Source organism: Sinocyclocheilus grahami, unplaced genomic scaffold (genome assembly GCF_001515645.1).
Source record: "Sinocyclocheilus grahami isolate Dianchi unplaced genomic scaffold, SAMN03320097.WGS_v1.1 scaffold126.1, whole genome shotgun sequence".
Lineage (NCBI taxonomy): Eukaryota > Metazoa > Chordata > Actinopteri > Cypriniformes > Cyprinidae > Sinocyclocheilus > Sinocyclocheilus grahami.
The window spans coordinates 4,969,339-4,994,621 of NW_015505305.1; the positions used below are offsets into that span (position 1 = coordinate 4,969,339).

Here is a 25,283-nt window from a genome sequence, read left to right on the forward strand (position 1 = left end):
ATTTTCATTTGTATTTTGAGTCTCTCAAATGTATTGATAACAAAAAATTTAGAGATACAATTTTATTCGCTAAAGAGATGAAGTTACTTTGTTTCAACTATGGGTATATGCTGTCTTTTTTCTTTTTTTTGTAATGTAAACTCATTCCTTTAATTGTGTTATCTTTTTGGATGTCTTGTTAAAGTTGTAAATGTTGCATGTTATGTCTTTAATGTCTAATAAAAAAGAAATAAATAAAGAAAAATTTAAAAAGCGCTTTTACGTAAAATACACAACGAGATTATACTCAAATCTCAGCGAAAAATATATTTTTTAAATGTTATTGTTCAGAAAAATGTTATAAACATAAAATATTTTCATTTGTAAAAGTAACAGAAGTAGCACATCTTTATGATCGGATTTTTTTTTTACAACATTGAATTATTGAACAGTTACAAATGGTATTTTAGTATTAACTAGTACAACTGCACATTCTGAACAATTATAGTTTTAAGCAGTGTACTGGTAGTTAGTTAGTGTGCTACACAAAAGTCTGTAAAAATAGGACACAATGTACTGTTTATATGAAGGAACAATACGTATTTATTTTTCCACATATTTTTTTCTGACAGTGTATCTAACTGAACAACAATTATATATTTAAGCTAATAACATGCTGTATCATAAATGTGCATTTATTATTGACCAATTGGAACTAGCAACTTAATGCACATTTGATGTTTGTACTGTTAGGCATCTTTCTCCAGGTTGATGTGCTGCTTGGCTGGCTAGCTGTTCAATGGTTTCCTCTTTTTGTGTAATTTAGATGAAAATATGTGCCTTTTTTATCATTTGAGTCACTTTGAAAAAGTTGCCAAAAACTTTTTAAAAATAGCTAAATTTCTTAGACACAACCGATTCGTTCACAACACTTGTGAAAAGCTCTCATAGATTTGTGTCGTTCCTAAATGTAGCTAATTAGACATTTTAATAAGAGTATTAAAACATGATTTTGTTTATTTATAAACAATGTGTAGCATGGTACAGTGATAGTATTACCATAGCAATCACTGAAACTGAATGATTACCACATTTACCCCCATATAGGCTATTCCACTTGATAATTTTTATTTCTTTATTTTGTAAGTGCCGTTAGGAGGACAGATTTAGATGATTCATATTTTGAGCCATTTTTGTCCCACAGAGCTAAAAATAGCTAGGTCAGAGCCACACACCACTGCACCCCAACCACATGGAGAACTACTTAATGAAGCTCCATCCATCAGTACTCTCCTCTAATCACCATTCTCATTATTCCGATATTTTTAGGATATATTTTCTATTTTTTCCCCCATTCATGAATATGCTGAATAACAGGTAAAAGGGGTTTCCCATGACTGATCTATGCCAGTGTCAGAAATTAAAGTTTCTTTTAATGCACATTCTATTTATTTTCAGAACCATAATATATCAAACTTGTGTGGCTTTGTCACTTTGGTGGCTTAAAAAAAAAAAAAAAAAAAAAAATTCAAATTTTGACCCCGTGTGTGTGGTGGATAAACTAGGGCACTAGAACAGCTCTTTCATCACACTTGGCAGAATTTTCCAAACATGCATGCTAATTTCCTGTCAGTATAAGGCCAGGGTAAAGTATGATTCATCATCTGTACAGGTGCCAAGAGGCCACAACACATTGCTATACTTAACTCGACACCCACGCATTATTTTTCACAAAATATGAAAATGCAATTTCTCCTACTCACCACCAGAGAGCAGTCAGTCTACATAGTTTATCTCTAGTGATGTGATTGCGATTTTGAACAGGGACCTGAATGCAAGCAGAGATTTGATACAGCATTCTCACTTTCCACATCCCAAATGAGATGTCTGCAGTAAGATTATTACAGTAATCAGATTAATACAGTACCTTTAATTTTAACATTAGTTACCCAACAAAAGTTAGTTTATGTTTCCTTCACTTGCCAAATGCCAAATGCTGTGCATGTCAAATCCTTCACCACAGTGACATGATTTTCCTCCATCTGTGTCACACTCCACCCTCCACTTCATCAGGCTCCATGCGGAATCATTCCATCCTCCAAGCCTCTTCCTGAGGAAACAGAGTGGGCTAACTTAACTAAGACATACAGGCACAATGAAACAGGCCTGACGAGGGTAAAAGCTGCTTTAAGATTAATTTTTATTAATAGTCTGTGTTGCCTGCCAATGTACAATGTGAAATTTCTTGAACTCCAGCTGCCTGAAGACATGCATGAGTGTCAAGTTATCTGGAATCAATTTTGGGGCCTCAGGAGGAAAACATTAGAAGTGGATAGTGCTGTTGCATAAATCAGGTGAAATATTTTATGTTTCACCAGCAGTTACATCATTGTGGATAAAATTATAATACATAATTATGAAACGAATTGTAACAGAAACTGCAAAGTTTTTTTTTTATTTAATTGAAAGAAATTTAAAGAATGCTTTTTCCGAAACGTTGTTCCAAAGCAGCTCAGTTATGTTGGGTTTAGATCAGTGTTATTTTAATATCACTGAGATATCATGGGTGTTTTTAAATATATATATTGATTTTATATTTTTAGTATTTTCCATTTTCATTTCAATTTAGGATAAAGTTGAAGTATTAGAATATATTATTAGTGATATACAATTTATATTCATTTTTATTTCAGTTTTAGTTATACATCAGGTTAAGCAAAATGAAAATGAGAAATGTTTCCATGGCAACTATCTGAAAATTATTTATATATACTGTATATATATATTTAATGTTTTTATTCTTTTGGTTTTGGTTTTAGTGTCAGTTAACTATGATAACTAATAACCCTGGTCTAGATATTTTGACATGCTAAACTTTACGTAAAATCAAATAATAATACCATTCCTAATTACATCCCCAGTCTTGGTTGGCCAAGTTAACACATCTCATTCCCATAAATCTCAAGTGTAGAAGATATTAGCAAGCACGCCTGTCTGTTGATTACAAATAATGTAAATAATATATTAAATAGGCTCAGTCTGTACCCTTTTCTCACCATTCATGCAGAAGACAACAGAGATCATTTGACCAACTTTACACATAGGCTACAGCAAAACACACATATCATGATGCCAATATTGCTGAAATGGCCAAATCAGAGGAGATCCGATGGGGCCACAGGACAAAAATCAATCAGTCATCATATACATATCAGTCGACATATTGACTGACACCAGTGGATTTAGATATTTAAAACAAGATTAAATGTTGTGAGTATGACTTTATAAATTAATTACGAATAAATTGTATATATATATTTTTGTACTTGTTAACAATGCCGCTTTAGCAAGAACCACAAACTAATGAAAGCTTTTTCAGTTCATTCAGGACAACCTAAGCAAAAACGTAATTGTTTGAACAGAGGAACATTCCTCCCTTCAAGGAGAACAGGCTCAAAGTTACAGACAACCCTCTGTTTGAAATAACTCAACCTCAGTCCAGCAGTCCGAAAAAATACAAAAAATACTGATGTGTGAGAGAAAGAGAGCAGTGGTTTATGCATTCATAGCAAGGTTATGTAATGTTCCAGAATCTTTGCATTAATTAGACCAGTGAGGTCTGAGATCTTCGGCTGAATTCCTCTTTAACAAAGCCATTCAAAATGGCTCATGCAACAGACTGGACTTTGTGGCGAGATGCCAGCCAGCCACCGGAAAAAAAAAAAAGTACAGTAAAGGCCTGTTTTTCTTCCAGTGGATTCACTGCCAAAGGGAACACCGATTTCCTTTCTACCACTTTGTCTCAGATTTTGTTCACATGTGCGCTCGACGTGCGAGGACATTCCTCACTGGTTGGTGATTCATCTTGAAGCACTTTTATAGAAATTGAGAGCATGTCATAATCCCCGGGGCCTTTAATGCTTGTGTTATTGTAAATCTAAAGTTAATGCATCTGCAAATGCGCTTCCATTGCTTTCAGATGACATCCACCGGTGCAATACATCTAGACTCTCAAGGTTCTTAATAGAACCAAAAAGGGTTTTGCAGTTGTTAGATAACTTTAATTTCTACAAAGGAATTTTACAGTCCCGTTCTTTAGAAAATCATCTATGTGCTGGAACTTTTAATAACCCAGCAACTAATATGTTGATTTAAAAAAAAAAAAAATGTTTTTAATCTCTGAAGAACCATTTAGACAACTAAAGAATCATTTAGGCCTTCGATTAAAGATGCTTCTTAAATGATTCTTAGATGCATATATATAATAGAGTATGCACCAACAAATTGTACACAATGTAACCCAGGGAAGTGTGTTTAGAGAATAAATAGAGGCAATTTAGATTTCATTTTGACTAGATATTTCATTAAATATCTATGGAAGTTTATTTACCACAGAATTTGGGGAAAAAAATTGAATAACAAAAAAATATTTTCCTTTTTTTCTCACAATTCTGAGGTTACAGTTTACATCTCAAATTTTTTTTATAAACTTCAGAATAAAAGGTCAGAATTGTGAAATTCACAGTCTCAAGAAGAATTATTAGATATAAACTCGAAATAGCAAGAAAAAAGTCAAGTTTGTTTTTACTATGGACTAAAAAAATAACTGTAATTGTGACTTTTTTCTTGCAATTACTGGTTTATATCTCATAATTCTGACTTTTTTCTCAGAATTGTGAGTTTATATCTTTTTTTCTGCTAATTCTGCTAACTGATATAATCTAAGGATAAAAAAGGCGCAATTAGCTTTATCTTTTATGCCATGGTGAAAATAAGCTTCTATAAATATTTATTTAAAATTAAATGTTTATTTAAAAATCTTTTATAAATAGGAAACATTTCCCATGTGTGGTTTCCACTGCGTGGCCCCTGATGAAGTCCGGGATGATTATAATTCAGGCCTGTTGCTGTTTTCCGCCTGTAAATAGAACATATAGTTAACTAATTGGTTATAAAACAGGTTTTTCCTTACCTTCTTTTTTATAAGCCGACTAAATGCGAGAGGATTCACACCATGCTGGAGAAATGTGGCCTGTATTTTCATAAAATATGTGGCATATTTTACAGGTAGTCCAGAAACCAGGAACGCTCTCACCTTGCTGTAAAATGCGCCTTTGTCTACCTGGGTCACAAAAAGTTACTTTGGGCTTTATGAAGATAGCATATGATTCCCAATTCAAATCCAGCTATTTTAGATTAAAGGGAGGTACTATAACAGAAACTCCTTTTAATTAATAAAGATAATCTTTGGCATTTCAACATACAGCACGGTTTTCCTCCTCTCCGCCGAGAAAAGATCCCTCCCTTTCAGAGTTGAGTAGCCTATGTGGGGGATAAATGGAGATGGCTAGAGGGCACTGCTTTGGATTTGAAAGGAGACGTATCAATACCAGTGTTGCCAAGACCGCGGGAATTGGGCTACTTTTACAGGGGTGCCCAAACTCGGCCCTAGAGGGCCGGTGTCCTGAAGAGTTTAGCTCCAACCCCAATTAAACACACCTGAACCAGCTAATCAAGCTCTTACTAGGCATACTAGAAACTTGAAGGCAGGTGTGTTGAGGCAAGTTGGAGCTAAACTCTGCAGGACACCGGCCCTCCAGGACCGAGTTTGGGCACCCCTGTTTTACACTGTTGCCGCGGGATGTTTTTCATGTTCGCGGGTTGAAGCGACCCCAATAACGCGATATTTATCCCCATGAAATGAGACTTTTACCAGGGGAATCTCACCAAAAAATGTGTATATTACAAGATTTTTACCGGGGGATCGCCCCTGAAAAGCTATTGGGCTAGTTTTGAGTAGCAATTGGGTGGGTTTTGCTGTGAAAATCTGGCAACCCTGATCAATACTAAGCTCCTCGTTCTGAAATTCAGAGACTGAGAGGCCAGGGAATGTGAGCGTTCTGCTAAAAAAAAATATCCACAGGCATGTGAGGAAGTCTCAGATGTCACGGACACATGGTTTCAGCTTGTATCCAGTGAAATTTAAACTGGGAGAGCAGCTATAAACCATGGTTCTCATTAAAGCCCACTTCTCAATCTTTCACCTCTACAGCAAGGACTGAATTCACGGTGATCAGCCGTCACAATTCCTCGAAGTGTTTGTCTGTGGATCAGTATATCTTTGTTCTTCATCCTTTCCACCCTCCATTCATTCCAGGCCGGATGGAGTGAGTTTCAGTCTGAGGAACCGGGCTGATCTGCTAATGAACTCCAGACACATCTTTTGGTTGGTTCGGGTCTGTCCTTCAGTGTAAATCCTTGTTTTGTTTTGTTTTGACTTTTATTTTAACACCTGCTAGTGAAGAAAACTATTAGCACACCTTTCGGCAACATCCTGCATGATTTGAGGCATAATTTATGTCCGTAGCACAAACAGTGCAGGAGGAATGCCATGCTGAAGTTAGTGTTACGGGTTTCTATGAACAGTAATAATAGTGATGCTTGCCTTAGCAAACACCACTAACTACCTCATGACCCTCTCTGAAGCTCTGGCACAGTGATGACTGCACATGGTTTTGGCCCCGGGCCCCTCAACTGGCACCAGGGTGGCACAGTTAGCAGCGTGACGCAGCATACAATAGGCTACAACACCGGTAGAGTTCCCGTCTGCCTTTAAAGGCTTTCCGTGGTTGCTGTGGTAACAGTCTTTTTCTGACCTTCTCTCTAATTGAGTCTTGTGTTTTTGTCCCGGATTCCGCAATCAGCACAAAGCGCCGATTATCCCGGAGTAACACAGTCGGGAGGGGCATGGGGGCATGGGGCACTTGAGTGAATGCCATTGCTTTCTCATGTCACTGTCCTGTATGCACGGATATAGTTTTATGTGGTCCTCTCCTCATGTGGACCCACTTACTTACACAATAGCCGAGTTCACTGACACCCAGATTTAGCACTAACATGTTACTTAAATTAGTAGACTCTCAGTTCTTCATTTACGACTGCAACCACTGCAGTGACTGCACATTGAAGAGAATTCTTACATATCATTGGCCTTCCATTGCCCCAAATCGCTATGGAAACAGAATAATGTTTTGCTATGTGGCATTACGTTACATGTCTCAGAATGGCCCAGAATGCAACATGCAACTCTAACATGTTATTTGCTGCACATATAAATGCTCTTCTGCTCTCAATTCAAGTCCGCAGCCTCAACCCAACTTAAACTGGTCCAATACGTCTGGAATGTTCCATCACGAGCCCCATCACACTTTTACCATTCCATTGTGTTTCGGTTGACACCGCGGCCAATACGAATGCAGAAAGGTCACGGCAGGGGAAGCATAATTCAGTTCAGTGGTGTGCAACTCGTTCCAAATCCCTCCATGGACACCGGCTGAACTGTAAAGTCATCAAGTGCAGCATTTCATTGACTTAATTGAAGGTTTAGGTTTTTTTCATTCCCAGGACACAAACAAGTGCTTTTCAGTAATTCATTTAAAAACCCAAGCATATACATATGCACAAAATGCAGTAGTTCCATGCATTGGTGCATGAACACTGACTTGCTCTACTTTAGATTCTTTTTCACTGATTTTTGTGGTTATATAACTGTTTCCAGAAACTCTGGGCTATCGACACAAGGAGCAGCTTCCAAACGCTTCTGAGCGTAACCTCAAAAACACAAGATTTATGGCTGTGCTGTGATACTTGGGCAGAGTCAGCGCACATCTGAGGCCCTGTGCCACTTCAAATCACCCTCATAAAAGATACAAGAGCAAAAAACCAAATAACAAAATCAGGGCCGTTGCAGAAACCACACCTCAGCAGGACAACAGCAAATAACCAGTCTGACCAAGGGAAAAAGGAGAAAATGTGTTATTTAATCCTAATAAAACCGAAATCAGTTCGAATTTGTAAATAACCGAGCATCTATATTTAAATTTAAAGGCAATAATGGTCAAAATAATAGACATATGTTGAAGACATTCAATACTTTATTTATAACATAGAATTTATTCATAAAAGAACCATATGAAATAGGATTTATAATGAAAAGCAGGGCAATAAATACAATTGGAAAGATTTTCCGATATTATGGCACAAAAAAACTAAGCAATACCGGAATGTTGTTGGTCATCCAGTCAGCTAATCTTTAAAACGCTAACATTTGTAGCTTGTAACATTTCCAGCCATTTGGAATTCTAAATGGAATGACTTCAAAAGGTATGACTTAGGAAGGAATGTCTTCAAACTGCAGAGCAGTTGGTGCAGAGCGGGATTTCAATGGCGAACAAGCTTTAAAAGTAGCGATAACAATTCGCTCACAAGATGCAAGGCCAAAATGAACTCAAAAGACAAGGCGTTGGGTGTAAAACGAACAATTGTACTGCAAAACTAGAAAATTCTCTTTACAGTTCTCCATACTTCATAAAAAACACTTTATTAAAAAAAATTTCACCATTGTTAAGATGGCAGAATTGACATATCACCACTCACAAATGTTTACCCAAACACATGCGCTGGGAGGGAAGGGGAAACTGTGAGAAGCAAAAGGCATTGCAAAGACTTGCTCTGTTGATATACATTGTGTTAATACTGCTTTGACTAACAGCGCAGCAGCGTTCTCTATTAGTCGATGCCCTGGTCATTGTAATGCTCCTTGTACTCATCGTGGTATTCGCCCTGGTACTCTTCCTTTTGATATTCTGCCTGATAGTCACTATCACTGATTTCTGAGCCATTCGTCCCCGTGCCTTGGCTGCCGTTGGCATGGATTATTGGCTCCATTGGGGTGGCGCAATACTTGGGGTCGTAAACTTGCCGTCCCAAGCCGTACACACTCATGCCCTTCTGAGAGGCCACCTTATTGGTTCCCATTTGCAATGAAATGGTGGAGTTGTCCATTGGTTGCAGAGCTGCCTTCTGGTCATATATGTCCCTCCTGGTGCCTGGGGCAGACATGCCAGCCTGGAGAGAGACAAACACATGGTAAATGTGTCATGTTTGATCATTTTTGTGTGATATATTGTTGATATAGTCTGTGTTTGGGTGAACCTGGCTGGCTCCTTTGTTGGTGCCCATTTGCAGGCTGATGGTGGTCTGGTCATAGGGTTTCTCTGTCTGCGTCTTGGGGTCGTAAAGGTGTCTCCTGGTCCCGTAGGCAGTCATCCCAGCCTGGCTTGCACATTTGTTGGTTCCCATCTGAAACGAAAATCAGAAACACTTCAAAAGTGGGTCAAAAACCCTTTTCTCCAATCAATCTGGTCCTCCAATCAATCTTTATCTTTAGAAACCATTCCCAGAAGCATGTCTGCACTGATATTGGTTGAGTAGCTGTTTGGTTTTAAATTTAGACTTGCTCAATGGTTGTAGGTTCAAACCTAACAGTGAATGATCCTTGATCACCATTGTGGCCTTGAGTAGCTGCCTAACCTGAGGTTATTACAGTTGCTTTGGATAAAAGCGTAAGCTAAATGACTAATTTGTAACGTGTCTTCCCTTTTTGCCCCATCACAAAACAAATTAGGTAACACAACGGTCAGGCTTCCTTTAAAAACAATATTCATGTCAGTGCTGATAGCCTTGTGGTTAGCGCACTGGCATATAGTGCAACTGCATGTCTGGTGACCTGAGTTCGAGTTCTGACTCACGCTCCTTTGCCAATCCCATTCCCAACTCTCTACCCCACGTGTTTCTCTCATTCTTTCTGTCCTGTCTGCTTAAAGTATGAAAAAGTCCCAAAAATAAAAATATTCATGTAGAAACATTTATGAAGTTCCAGGAAAAGAGTCTACAACCTGAAGTCCAATGACACACTGGCCAGCCTTCATCTTCTCTTCATCAAAATGTCTCTGCTGCTTGTCTGCATATTTCACACCAATGTCAAAGTTCGTTTCCATCCCTTTTGTCTTTGCCTGTTGAAAAAAGAAAGAAGCATTTTATAGTTGCAAAATTTAAGCTGTCAATAATATGTTCAATTGTTTTTTGTTTTTTTTATTAAACCTATCAACCAAATGTCATAATTTTACTCAAGGAAAGTTTTTTTTTTTTTAATTAGGCCTTTACAGAATATTCAACATAAGACTTTAGCAGAATTGAAGGACTCGCAGACGTACCATACCGCCCAAAGCAAGAAGTGTGGTCTGGACTTGCGTCATGTTCCCGTTTTCGAAAAGATCATTGGCTTCAAAGATGTCATTGGGCTTCAGCCCGTAGGCTAGAATGGCTTTGATGAAATTCCCGATGTTCTCTAGCTGAAAAAACAATGGCAACAGTAAGGGTGTGTTACTGTGTTTCTCCGTAACATCATTGGTTACCTCATTTTCAGATAAAAGAGTTAGTTGTTGGTGGATGATTCAAAGAGTGCATGAATGGGTCCATTTATTCTTACAGCATATAAAGAGTTCTGATACTTCAGAGTTTTTAATGCTAAAGGGGCATCTGCAGTTGTTAGCAGCTTCTGCTTCAAGCATCTTTCTCAGCTGCCTGTCCTAGTATTTGCCAATGTGATTGGTACGCTGTATTATAAGTCACTTTGGAAGGAATCCCCTTATTACTTCTCAAAGGAGCTGATCTGGATGAAAACAATGCCCTTAGGAGCCTCTGAGATATTTACCTTATGCCAGTTTAACTGTGAATGGTTTATTTTTTTTATTGATCCAGGCTGAAGCTTGTTTATCAATCTGAAAAGAATAAAAACAGGGAGTGATTTCAATTCTGTTTTGTTAGCATCACAAATATAAGCATGTTCTATGGACACAGTAAAGGTGAAGTATGTAATTTCGGTTTTACTAGCATCTCCAAATGGAATTGCAAAAATAATGATTGTTTTCATTGAGGTTTACTGCCACTGGTCACCTATACAGATAGTCCCGGTCTAAATGTATGCCATTGGTTGAGTGTCATTATATCCAGCCAGTATGCTCAAACAAGCAATGTTTTAATAGTGCCATGAATAGTCTCCTAGCCTGGCACAGCTGGTGTTTAGCTGTTCAGTCAAGTGGTCTCCCAGTCTGACCAGCTGAAATGTGCCCAAACCCACTCTAAAACCGACCAACAGACCAGCCTGGGAGAAAATCTAAGGCCAGCAAACTAGCTCAGGCTGGTTAAAACCCACATGGCCAAGTTGTATGTTTATGTTTACCAACTTACTCGCACAGTATGACGCCATCCTTGAGCCCTTTCTGAAAGCTGTCTCCGATCGGCATGCCAGTCACCTCCTCGATCCAGAAACGAAGCTCGTCCTCCTTCTGTTGGTCATATTTCTGTGCGATCTGTGAGAAGAAATAACCCAATGAGTGAGTCAGCCAACACGCATCAGTCATTTATGAGTCAAACCGGCTCTGCAGGTTCATAGTAATGTGTCCTGGACAGTCTTCCTTTAGATTCTTCTGTAATGTGATCTCTGTAATCTCAAATATTGTAATGTCAATATACACTTTGCTGATCCTCACACAGAACGTGTTTGACTTCAAAACACATCAAAACAACAGTTTGAAACATTTAAAAGGCCTGTTTGACTTTTCAAAGTTGCATTAGAGCTCATGTAAAATCATCAAATGCAGCCTAATTAAATCGGATTGCCTATAAAAACTCTTTTTCTGGCTTTGTTTGGATTTCTCCTTTGGGAATAGAATGGCATTCAAAGCCTGTGATGCAACACCGACATGCGACTGTGCCAACAACAGAGCATTAAATTCCCACAAAGAGTTACAGTGTGAATCAATTCAGGCTGTTTCGCTCTTTCTCAGGACTTTTCTGACTGTAAATAGCACCGCTGACCAGCTGACATTGAATAATGTGCTCAGAACAGATAGCTATGACTAACAGCAGAACTTTACAAAATGCCTGAACAAAATGTGAGATGGCTTCATTTGTTCCTTCAATGGATGTTTAGTCTGTTTATTGGCCAGTAGGCAATGAAGTAAATCTTATAAAGGTAATAGTACACTGATTTGAGGCATCAAGTATGAGTAGTAAAAGTCAAATATGCCTTAACAAATTTCTCATTAATACAGGCTCTCTAAGTCTGTTTTCTTCTTCATGAGTGCTAACTATTACTTCAGCATCAAGTGAAACCCTTCAAAAATAATTTACTTTTTTTTTATACATAAATAAAAGGATATTAAATAATTCAATTTCAACACAGCAAGTTCAAACCTATTTAAAGCAGCTAATAATACAAGTTCCAGGAAATGGCTTCAATCACATAGGCTCCATTTCAAGTTCAGCATTCAGGGTCAGACTGTACAAAGACAAAGCTAAATGTGGCTATCAAGACAGATCACGAGAGAGAGGGACAAAGGAACGTACAGGGAAACAGGGGGGAGAAGATATTCTCAACAGGAGGCGTTCAGGACAGACGCTTCTGTAGATGTCTCTTTCCCTGCCAAAACATGATAAGAGCTTTCCTCATGGCCTTCTGCCTGCTATCTCAAACCTTATTAACAAACACAGTCCTAACGAGTTTTCACACAGACATCTACTTAGTGTCCTCTTAGTGTTTAGCTTATGTTTCAGTCTGTTAATTGCCATATCTGCTTGTCCTTAGGAGTGGAGGGAAACATTAGCATTTGCTGTTTTTTGGTCATGTTTTGGACTCTGTAAAAATGTTTTGTCAGGTAACATTTATATGTGCTTCATTTACACTACCGTTCAAAAGTTTAGGGTCGGTATGATTTTTTTTTAAGGAGTTACTTATGCACACCAAGGCTGCATTATTTGAGTAATCAGTAAAACAGCAATACTGTGAAATATTAGTAGAATTTAAAATAACTGTTTTCTTAGTTAATAATATTTAAAATTTAATTTATTCCTATGACGGCATTGGCAAAGCTGAATTTTCAGCAGTCAGTACTGCAGTCTTCAGTGTCACACAATCCTTCAGAAATCATTATAAATGCTGATTTGCTGCTCAAGAAACATTTATTGTTAGCATCAGTGTTGATTGATCTACAGAAAGTTCAAAAGAACAGCATTTTTTTTAAACAGATTTCTTTATTTCAACATAAAAAATGTCTTTTCTGTCAGTTTTGGTCAATTTAATGCATCCTTGCTAAATAAAAGTATTAATTTCTTTCAAAAAAAAAAACTTACTGAACCCAATTATTATTCAACTAAATAATATTCATATCAGAAAGTCATTTTTAACTTTCAAATTAGGTCAAACTAACCCCTTAGGGTATGACAATACTATGGTATTCTTTGAAGTACCATTTAAACTCTATGATATATGAATATACTAATTTAAAATCAAAGTATATATGATGTCTCAAACTTTACTGAGATCATACTAAAATCACTTTGGTATATTGGCAAATCTATTACCAACATATTATCTGAGCTACGATATCCACGTACTTTATGCCAACAATTGTCTCATTTGTGCCTATTTTTATTTTTCCTAAGGGAATTGAAGATAAACTTCCATAGAAGGTCTCTCAGCAAGCTGAAGATCAATCAGACATCCTCCCACACTGCAGCCCAGCAGTCAGAATGTGAGACCACTAGGGGAAAAAATGGCGTGTGGGGTGTGTGGCAGTTCCCTTGTGCAATTTGAGGTCAGCCGAGAGGACTTTTCTCCTATAATGACAGACAAAAAGCTAAACCGTACACAGTCTCTCATCTTTGAAGAACTGCAGAACTTTTGGCATGTTCCAAATAGTTCAAAAGAGCACTGGATGTTTTCAGATGTAGTGGGAGACAAATAATGTTATATCTCTGATATAATGAGCCATTGACTGGGGTGATTTATATTAGACATGAATCGGAAAAAAATCAAGACTGACAAAAGAACAGAGGAACTCCACGGAGAAACTGAGCAAAGATTGGAGAACCATGTGTCTGTCTTGTCTTTCCTTCCAGTCCACTGGGAAACCAGCCAGTGGTAGAAAAAAAAAGAGAGAAAAATGTGACTTGATGGAGATGTTAGAGGCATTTGCAGAAGAAGAACATTCTGGAAGGTTGTGGGCTGATCCCGCTGGAGACCGACCTCTAGCTCTCCTCCCCCACTCATAATTCTGAAAGCTTACCGATGACAGCACAAAAACCGAGTAAACATTGGACTAAAAGAAGGTCAGGGAGTGAAAGGACTCGCAACACGACATGATCAATTCGACAAACAATCCCTCAGAGATCGATAAAACAGTGGTGACAATGGAGGAGGGGAGGGACGACCTTCTCATCTTGGGTTTAGGCTAAAAAAACAGTTTAGCAACATGGACATGAATCTACAATCCTACAAAATCATATTTGTTTAAAAACAAGCAAAACTTCTATTAGTAAAAGAATGAGTGATTCAGAAGTGAGCATAACTTACTGTGGCATCATAAAAGCTAACTTAGCAAAAATAAACTTGTTAAACAAACTAATGTTCTTACTTGACCTTCTTCTCTGACTAATATTGGGTGCTGTGCTGAAATCAAGTGTGCCTATTTAATCACATGCGAGCAACTAGTCCAGCTAGTATTAGGCAATATTTAACCATGCGCTCTGGAAATACCCAGCAGACAATGAAGAAAGATTTGCTCTACTATACCTGCAAAATCAACTTGTTTTTCACATCTGAAAGGGAACTGTTTAAGTCACAAACTGATAGAAAATTCTCCTGAAAAACAATAGTAACTAGATTTTTACATTTTGTTTCGAAAGTGTGTGTAATATTCGCAACTACAATGCTAGTACATTGCTAGCTGATAGCTAGGCTGTACTGGATGATTGCAAGATGATTCTTAGGGTGTTCTGATTGGTTGCTATGATGTTGCTAGGGTTTTCTGAGTGGTTGCTAGGTGGCTACTTACTCGCTTCAGTCAAGCAAACCCATCCTAACTACATTTTTAACATTTTATTAAGAAAATGTATGTAATATTCAGACCCGCAATTCTAGAGTACTGCTAAGTGATTGCTAGGGTGTTCAGAGGGGTTGCTAGGTGGCTACTTACTAGCTTTAGTCAAACAAGCCCATCCTAACTTTGTTGTTTGACATTTTATTAAGAAAATGGGTTTAATATTTGGAACCACGATTCTAGGCTATTGCTAGGGTGTTCAGAGGGGTTGCTAGGTGGCTACTTAGTAGCTTTAGTCAAACAAGCCCATCCTAACTTTGTTGTTTGACATTTTATTAAGAAAATGGGTTTAATATTTGGAACCACGATTCTAGGCTATTGCTAGGGTGTTCAGAGGGGTTGCTAGGTGGCTACTTAGTAGCTTTAGTCAAACAAGCCCATCCTAACTTTGTTGTTTGACATTTTATTAAGAAAATGGGTTTAATATTTGGAACCACGATTCTAGGCTATTGCTAGGGTGTTCAGAGGGGTTGCTAGGTGGCTACTTAGTAGCTTTAGTCAAACAAGCCCATCCTAACTTTGTTGTTTGACATTTTATTAAGAAAATGGGTTTAATATTTGGAACCACGATTCTAGGCTATTGCTAGGGTGTTCAGAGGGGTTGCTAGGTGGCTACTTAGTAGCTTTAGTCAAACAAGCCCATCCTAACTTTGTTGTTTGACATTTTATTAAGAAAATGGGTTTAATATTTGGAACCACGATTCTAGGCTATTGCTAGGGTGTTCAGAGGGGTTGCTAGGTGGCTACTTAGTAGCTTTAGTCAAACAAGCCCATCCTAACTTTGTTGTTTGACATTTTATTAAGAAAATGGGTTTAATATTTGGAACCACGATTCTAGGCTATTGCTAGGGTGTTCAGAGGGGTTGCTAGGTGGCTACTTAGTAGCTTTAGTCAAACAAGCCCATCCTAACTTTGTTGTTTGACATTTTATTAAGAAAATGGGTTTAATATTTGGAACCACGATTCTAGGCTATTGCTAGGGTGTTCAGAGGGGTTGCTAGGTGGCTACTTAGTAGCTTTAGTCAAACAAGCCCATCCTAACTTTGTTGTTTGACATTTTATTAAGAAAATGGGTTTAATATTTGGAACCACGATTCTAGGCTATTGCTAGGGTGTTCAGTTTTTTTTTATACATAAATAAAAGGATATTAAATAATTCAATTTCAACACAGCAAGTTCAAACCTATTTAAAGCAGCTAATAATACAAGTTCCAGGAAATGGCTTCAATCACATAGGCTCCATTTCAAGTTCAGCATTCAGGGTCAGACTGTACAAAGACAAAGCTAAATGTGGCTATCAAGACAGATCACGAGAGAGAGGGACAAAGGAACGTACAGGGAAACAGGGGGGAGAAGATATTCTCAACAGGAGGCGTTCAGGACAGACGCTTCTGTAGATGTCTCTTTCCCTGCCAAAACATGATAAGAGCTTTCCTCATGGCCTTCTGCCTGCTATCTCAAACCTTATTAACAAACACAGTCCTAACGAGTTTTCACACAGACATCTACTTAGTGTCCTCTTAGTGTTTAGCTTATGTTTCAGTCTGTTAATTGCCATATCTGCTTGTCCTTAGGAGTGGAGGGAAACATTAGCATTTGCTGTTTTTTGGTCATGTTTTGGACTCTGTAAAAATGTTTTGTCAGGTAACATTTATATGTGCTTCATTTACACTACCGTTCAAAAGTTTAGGGTCGGTATGATTTTTTTTTAAGGAGTTACTTATGCACACCAAGGCTGCATTATTTGAGTAATCAGTAAAACAGCAATACTGTGAAATATTAGTAGAATTTAAAATAACTGTTTTCTTAGTTAATAATATTTAAAATTTAATTTATTCCTATGACGGCATTGGCAAAGCTGAATTTTCAGCAGTCAGTACTGCAGTCTTCAGTGTCACACAATCCTTCAGAAATCATTATAAATGCTGATTTGCTGCTCAAGAAACATTTATTGTTAGCATCAGTGTTGATTGATCTACAGAAAGTTCAAAAGAACAGCATTTTTTTTAAACAGATTTCTTTATTTCAACATAAAAAATGTCTTTTCTGTCAGTTTTGGTCAATTTAATGCATCCTTGCTAAATAAAAGTATTAATTTCTTTCAAAAAAAAAAACTTACTGAACCCAATTATTATTCAACTAAATAATATTCATATCAGAAAGTCATTTTTAACTTTCAAATTAGGTCAAACTAACCCCTTAGGGTATGACAATACTATGGTATTCTTTGAAGTACCATTTAAACTCTATGATATATGAATATACTAATTTAAAATCAAAGTATATATGATGTCTCAAACTGTACTGAGATCATACTAAAATCACTTTGGTATATTGGCAAATCTATTACCAACATATTATCTGAGCTACGATATCCACGTACTTTATGCCAACAATTGTCTCATTTGTGCCTATTTTTATTTTTCCTAAGGGAATTGAAGATAAACTTCCATAGAAGGTCTCTCAGCAAGCTGAAGATCAATCAGACATCCTCCCACACTGCAGCCCAGCAGTCAGAATGTGAGACCACTAGGGGAAAAAATGGCGTGTGGGGTGTGTGGCAGTTCCCTTGTGCAATTTGAGGTCAGCCGAGAGGACTTTTCTCCTATAATGACAGACAAAAAGCTAAACCGTACACAGTCTCTCATCTTTGAAGAACTGCAGAACTTTTGGCATGTTCCAAATAGTTCAAAAGAGCACTGGATGTTTTCAGATGTAGTGGGAGACAAAGAATGTTATATCTCTGATATAATGAGCCATTGACTGGGGTGATTTATATTAGACATGAATCGGAAAAAAATCAAGACTGACAAAAGAACAGAGGAACTCCACGGAGAAACTGAGCAAAGATTGGAGAACCATGTGTCTGTCTTGTCTTTCCTTCCAGTCCACTGGGAAACCAGCCAGTGGTAGAAAAAAAAAGAGAGAAAAATGTGACTTGATGGAGATGTTAGAGGCATTTGCAGAAGAAGAACATTCTGGAAGGTTGTGGGCTGATCCCGCTGGAGACCGACCTCTAGCTCTCCTCCCCCACTCATAATTCTGAAAGCTTACCGATGACAGCACAAAAACCGAGTAAACATTGGACTAAAAGAAGGTCAGGGAGTGAAAGGACTCGCAACACGACATGATCAATTCGACAAACAATCCCTCAGAGATCGATAAAACAGTGGTGACAATGGAGGAGGGGAGGGACGACCTTCTCATCTTGGGTTTAGGCTAAAAAAACAGTTTAGCAACATGGACATGAATCTACAATCCTACAAAATCATATTTGTTTAAAAACAAGCAAAACTTCTATTAGTAAAAGAATGAGTGATTCAGAAGTGAGCATAACTTACTGTGGCATCATAAAAGCTAACTTAGCAAAAATAAACTTGTTAAACAAACTAATGTTCTTACTTGACCTTCTTCTCTGACTAATATTGGGTGCTGTGCTGAAATCAAGTGTGCCTATTTAATCACATGCGAGCAACTAGTCCAGCTAGTATTAGGCAATATTTAACCATGCGCTCTGGAAATACCCAGCAGACAATGAAGAAAGATTTGCTCTACTATACCTGCAAAATCAACTTGTTTTTCACATCTGAAAGGGAACTGTTTAAGTCACAAACTGATAGAAAATTCTCCTGAAAAACAATAGTAACTAGATTTTTACATTTTGTTTCGAAAGTGTGTGTAATATTCGCAACTACAATGCTAGTACATTGCTAGCTGATAGCTAGGCTGTACTGGATGATTGCAAGGTGATTCTTAGGGTGTTCTGATTGGTTGCTATGATGTTGCTAGGGTTTTCTGAGTGGTTGCTAGGTGGCTACTTACTCGCTTCAGTCAAGCAAACCCATCCTAACTACATTTTTAACATTTTATTAAGAAAATGTATGTAATATTCAGACCCGCAATTCTAGAGTACTGCTAAGTGATTGCTAGGGTGTTCAGAGGGGTTGCTAGGTGGCTACTTAGTAGCTTTAGTCAAACAAGCCCATCCTAACTTTGTTGTTTGACATTTTATTAAGAAAATGGGTTTAATATTTGGAACCACGATTCTAGGCTATTGCTAGGGTGTTCAGAGGGGTTGCTAGGTGGCTACTTACTAGCTTTAGTCAAACAAGCCCATCCTAACTTTGTTGTTTGACATTTTATTAAGAAAATGTGTTTAATATTTGGAACCACAATTCTAGGCTATTGCTAGGGTGTTTCTAGGGTGTTCAGAGGGATTACTAGGTGGTTACTTACTAGCTTTAGTCAAACAAGCCCATCCTAACTTTGTTGTTTAACTTTTTATTAAGAAAATGTGTGTAATATTTGAAACCACAATTCCAGGGCATTTCTAGGTGATTGTCAGGGTGTTTTGATTGATTGCTAGGATATTGCTAGGTAGTTGCTAGGGTGTTCTGAGTGGTTGCTAGGTGGATAAGTCAAAAGAGCCCATCCTAACTTGATTTTGTGAAGAAAATGTGTTATTTTTGGAACCACAATCTTTCAGCATTGTTTGGTGGTTGCTAGGTAATAGCTAGGGTGCTCAGATTAGTCACTAAACTTTTCCACCAAACTAACATCACCATCTCTAAGTATAAAAAATTATAATGATTGTTGACTTAATCACCACTCAAAATGAGAATGACAGAATGACACAATTTCAGAAACCACAAAGTTTTTAAATGCACAGGAGTGCAAAATTTTCAGTTCAGGATTTCAAATCTTCAATAAACGTTGATATATTTTTAAACAAGAGTCTTTAAAAAGCCTTGTCTATGTTTACACTGTTGTAAAATCCTGCTGAACAATAGACCCCAAACAATTGCCTCAGGAAAACACACTTTCCTGTTCCTCCTAAAATGGCAACATGGGGTTAACAACTGTGGCCACACTTCGCAGAGCCTTAACCAAACCTGGAAAATATTGCTGATCAGCACATTGCGGGGGAATGTAATGGCCCCTCACTGGGCCGCCTGCCCATCAACACTCACAGCATGGCAGTAAAACTGTTTTTACGCTGAGGATCAACATGGAATGTGGCATTAGAGAGTAACGGATCAAAGCCCTAAGGTTAACCTGGTCTGGTTTTACCCAAGAACCACCGTGACCTCCTTGTTCTGACCCTCGTCCTGTCCCAGGACACCAGGGCTTGAGCTGTGGGCCCAGTACTGGCATTTTTCCAAGACAGACATGCACGCTAAGATAGATGCAGAATGAGATATGAGTGAGAGCCAAGAATAATATGAATTTATTACAGTCTGAAAAAGTTTTTCCCAGGCCTGAGAGAATCAAGGTGTCTGTTGAGCCACATCCAAACATTTCAGGGGGAATTCCTGCATATTTAACTCCATGTTCAAAGTTCTGACAATGGAAAATTTTTGGAAGCAACATACAAGAGAATGTATTTAACTACTAAACAGAGCTACCAAATCTCCAATGGCTTCCAAAAGCTCTCATCCAGTAATGTGTGTCCATCTACCCACTGTCTGGGGAAAACAACATGGCAAAAACAACTGATATGATAAATATAATGTAACATGAATGGTTGCGATAAAAATAGGTTGCTAACTGACATCTCTTCCATGTGTAAAAATAAACCAGCCTGAACAATATCATCACTGTGAGGATGATGCTTTGGCAACAAGCCCGTAATGAACGACCCCTTGTGTCTGCTGTTACATAACCAGAGAGGGACATTATTTTGATTGGGAAAACATTGTTTCCCATTATGTCATTTGTGAGTTTTATTTTAAGGAATAATTCTATTGACAAGGTGATTCGTTGACATTTACAGGCTGATGTACTGGGAAGCTAATGTTTCTAAATCTCACTGTGAGAGCTTTGACTTCCCACACTTCCAAAGTTCAGCCTGCAGGAAAACAAAGGCAGAAAACAGCTCTCGGCTTTCAGCCGAGCAAGAGTGCTGGTGAAACTCAAGGAACGAGACAAACAAGTCCTTGGAAAGCGCATGACCTAAAAAAGGTTAGAAACAAACACAGTTAAGAACGTTCTCGCAAGTTAATACTGATTGAAAAGTAGGTATTTCTCGTATGAATAGCATAAAAATATTTGCTTATAGCATTTGTATTATTTATCCAGTCATTAACATCCCTGCACAATATAAAAAAGTTTACCAGTTATGAACCACTAGATTTTCTGTTTATATATACAGAATAACACTGCCTGCATTCCTCATGTCTGATAAGGCCGAGCTGCTATTGTTTCACAAGGACAAACCCAGGGCCGGTTCTGAGAGATGGTTAGAGAGTCGGACTCATAACCCAAAGGTTGTGGGTTCGAGTCTCGTACCGGCAGGGATTGTAGGTGGGGGGAGTGAATGTACAGCGCTGTCTCCCACCTTCAGTACCACGACTGAGGTGCCCTTGAGCAAGACACCGAACCCCCAACTGCTCCCCGGGCGCCGCAGCATAAATGGCTGCCCACTGCTCCGGGTGTGTGTTCACGGTGTGTGTTCACTGCTGTGTGTGTGCACTTTGGATGGGTTAAATGCAGAGCACTAATTCTGAGTATGGGTCACCATACTTGGCCACATGTCACTTCACATTTTTAATGTTTTCGAAAGAAGTCACTTATGACCATCAAGTCTGCATCTATTTGATCAGAAAAGATACGACGAGGCGTTCCCCATAGCGACCCCTAGAGGACGCAGTTCGAAGTTCCCATGAAAGGGAACTATAATATTGAGAAACTTTAAATAATTAAAGTTATTTTTTGCCATACTTTAAAATATCTATTTCTGTGAGTCATAGCTGAATTTTCAGTATGATTTTAACACATCCTTGTGAATAAAAGTATTAATGTCTTAAAAAATAACAGCATTTATTTCAAATAGAACTCTTTTGTAACAGTACCGTTCAAAAGTTTGCAATTCAATGGGTCAGTATTTTTTTTTTTTTTTACTTTTCTATTTCACAATATTATTGCTTTTTCTGTATTTTTGATTAAATAAATGTATAGCTTGATAAGCATAAGAGACTTCTTTCAAAAAACATTAAAAACTGTAATGTGTCTAAACTTTTGACCGGTACTGTACGTACATATTAATCAAACTTTATCTAAGGTAATCTATTTTTTGTTTGTTGAGGATGTTATTATAGCCATGATAACATTATTATTATTATTATTTTGCAGTATTTTTTTTCAGTAATTTATTCACAGTTCCTGAATATTACTTCAGTAAATGAACATCAGTGCTTTTATTTTTTTTTTAATTCCCTAGCTGGGAATGGGTAAAATTTCTCCCTCCCATTTAACCAATATTAACTATGATATTGTCATATTATTAATATTAATAAATATGATTTTAGCCTACGTATTCTATTGCTGACTTAGATAGACTATCAGCACAATTTAGAAGTTACACACATTTTTGAAACATTAAAAAATGGTCTACACTCTTAAAAATAAAGGTGCTTCAAAAGGTTCTTCAAGCGATGCCATAGAAGAACCGTTTTTGGTTCCACAAAGAACCATTCAGTCAAAGGTTCTTTAAAGAACCATCTCTTTCTTACCTTTTTATAATCCGAAGAACCTTTTTTCGCCCCTAAGAACCTTTTGTGAAACAGAAAGGTTCTTCAGATGTTAAAGCTTCTTTATGGAACCATCTAGACAAAAAGGTTATTCTATGGCATCGTGAAGCACCTTTATTTTTAAGAGTGTAGTGTGTGTGCTTTTTGAATTTGAATACAAAGTTCTTTGTTTTTACACACAAATTCAAAGCGTGGCGTTTAGCCTTTTGCTTCAGCACCTGAAGGATGCGTTCGTTACGGCAAACATTCAGAAGGCGGGACCCGCTTTGAAACGGCAACATTAACTGGTTTAATTGCAGGTGAGTGATAATTCAACAACATCCAATGAACAATGAGGCTAGTATTTTGCTGTCCATGGACTGGCGTACAAGGGATGTTACGGTTTTGGAGGTCTTTCCTCAAAGCCCGAGGTCCTAGGCAATCGCCTGCTCTGCCTATAGCTAGCGCCGGCCCTGGACAAACCAAGTACTTCACGAAAACCCTTGCACACACTACAAGACAATAAATTCATTAAATAGGCTAATCCTGGAAAAATGTATCAAGGTTAAATATTAAGTAAGGATCTTCACATGACACTGAAGACTGGAGTAATGGCTACTGAAGATTCAGTTTTGCCATCACAGGGAAAATTAGGAGGGGAAATGGTGTAATGGAACTAGTCCCTAGAACTACTTTCCACTAGCAAGTAGTCAGAATCACTGTAGTATTTATAGCCACATGCTTTTCATTTTAAAATCATAAATAACCCAAATTCTGTCATCACTTATTCGTGACTTACTTGCGTCTTTCCAAACATGTATGATTTTCTTTCTGCTATGGAAAAAAAGTGAATTTTTGAGTAACATCCTGGTCACTCTTTTCAGTCCCATGAAAGTGCATGCTGACTGAGAATGGCTAGCTCCAACACAATCATGAAAGTATCATACAACCAGTGGTGTAGTGCACTTCTTTATCAGTCAGCATTGTGTATACCCACTCCTAAACCCCCTCTGATGCGCATCATTCAGTAGTGTCCTACATTAGCCAAAATCATGAGTAGCTAATCCAATTGCATGTGAATAAATGCAAATATTCCCTAAAAACACCCAGTTAAGACAGTGATGCGGTCAGGACCGAAGCGTAAACACTCTCCTGCAGTGTATGTTTCAATTATACTTGAAGCCTGAGAACGCTCTGGCACAGAAAGTCCAAAACTGACTCATAGAAGTAACAACTTATGACGTGCCAGGAAATCCCTAATATGGATAAAGGCATCCAGCTATCGTAGCCAAAGCCAAAGCATAGCTAAGCTGAATAAAAAGAATGTTTCGACTGATGAAACATGAAGGCTTGAAATTACCATTTGCCTGTCACTGTAAGTCATGGGAGAAACAGTCAGTCACACATAGGAGTAGAGCTGCACAATTCAGGATAAATTGAGAATCACAATTTCTGTTTGCTTCAAATAGAGATTATGATTCTCCTCCGATTCTGAACAGACAACTAAAGAAATTAGCAAGTAATTTACTAGAGGTTCTGACAAAATTAATTGCTGCAGTCTATTTATTTTTTTAATTATTTATTGCAAAATCTGCACCTAATATTATGGCTAATATTATTTTTTATAATGATCCTCACTCCATGAAGTCAAGCAGCAGAAATTAAGTGACTGTGCAAACACTACTGCCCCATTTTGGGGTGAACTAAATATGCAAAACTAGTCTTACATGTCACTGTTTATAACTTATATGTTCTATGTTCATCCTTTGCTGGGCCGCTTAAAAAAAATGGGTTTGCATAAATTAAGACCCACTTCTCAAGGGTGGGTCCTCACTACTACACCACTGCATATGTTCTGTCTTCTGAAGCAATGCAATGGATTTATGTGAGAAACAATCTAGTTTTCCGTGGCACCAGGGTTTCTGAGTGACGTAGTGATTCGTGAATGAATCGTTCTTATGACATGAATCAGTTCATCCAGTTTAACAAAACGAATTTGATTCTTGATTCAAATCACTAACTTAATGATCTGGCTGCAGCAGTTGGCAGCTCACTGGAGAAGAAAATTATTAGAGAATACTGACTTACATTTCTAAATGGTATGGTTTCAAAGACATTGCACAAAAGTTATATAGACAACTTTTTTGGTGTTTTGCATCCTTTTTAAAGCTTGAAAGCTCCAGCTTCATTGCAAATGCAATGAGTGACCAGTATTTCTCCGTTTGTGTTCATTAAAAAAAAGTCACACGGGTTTGGAACAACATCAGGATGAGTAAATAATCACATGATTTTCATTTCAGGCTGAAATATTTCCTGTAAAGCTTCTGGCTAAAAAAAGCAACATTCATTCATTGAGCTAAATCGGTCATTATTGCAATACACCCTTTGACAGATCAAAGCCAGTAGTTGAACTCTTCTGAATGAAGCAGGATTATACACATCACAGCTGTTCCGGCACTGTCCTCACATTTTAGGAATGCTTAAAATTCCAAGATGAAATCCTTACTTCTGAAGGTGTTCGATGAAAGACAATATATATATATATATATATATATATATAGTCATGTTAAACATAAAAAAACATGGAGATCATCTCTGACCGGGTCACTTCTAAACTCTGGACAATCAAATATCAATCTGAAGATCAATTTTACTCTATCATACAAAATATGATTTTTATATCATAAACTTTTTTTAAAAGTGGGGATGCTAACTCTGAGTAATTTTCCATTTAACCAAATCAATACTAAACAAAAGACAATATATATATATATATATATATATATATATATATATATATGACAGTCATGTTAAACATCAAAAAACATGGAGATCATCTCTGACCGGGTCACTTCTAAACTCTGGACATTGAACAATCAAATATCAATCTGAAGATCAATTTTACTCTATCATACAAAATATGATTTTTATATCATAAACTTTTTTTAAAAGTGGGGATGCTAACTCGGAGTAATTTTCCATTTAACCAAATCAATACTAAACAAAAGACAAT

General features: G+C 37.5%; 1 protein-coding gene across 3 annotated transcripts in view; it reads right to left on the reverse strand.

Moving 5' to 3' along the window:
- Positions 1-7,915: 7,915 nt before the first annotated feature.
- Positions 7,916-25,283, reverse strand: part of LOC107590282 (calponin-3-like) — a 32,963-nt gene continuing 15,595 nt past the window's right edge. Inside the window, exons 4-9 of one of the 3 annotated variants that reach the window (XM_016278990.1) lie at positions 11,071-11,192; positions 10,535-10,601; positions 10,035-10,172; positions 9,717-9,833; positions 8,974-9,120; positions 7,916-8,886 (exon numbers count right to left, since the gene is read on the reverse strand). In XM_016278990.1, coding sequence (XP_016134476.1) covers positions 8,548-8,886; positions 8,974-9,120; positions 9,717-9,833; positions 10,035-10,172; positions 10,535-10,601; positions 11,071-11,192 — 930 coding nt within the window. In that variant the 3' untranslated portion in view covers positions 7,916-8,547. Of the gene's footprint in view, positions 8,887-8,973; positions 9,121-9,716; positions 9,834-10,034; positions 10,173-10,534; positions 10,602-11,070; positions 11,193-25,283 lie in introns of those variants that run through there. The other 2 variants (XM_016278991.1, XR_001609763.1) reach the window with 2 other exon arrangements.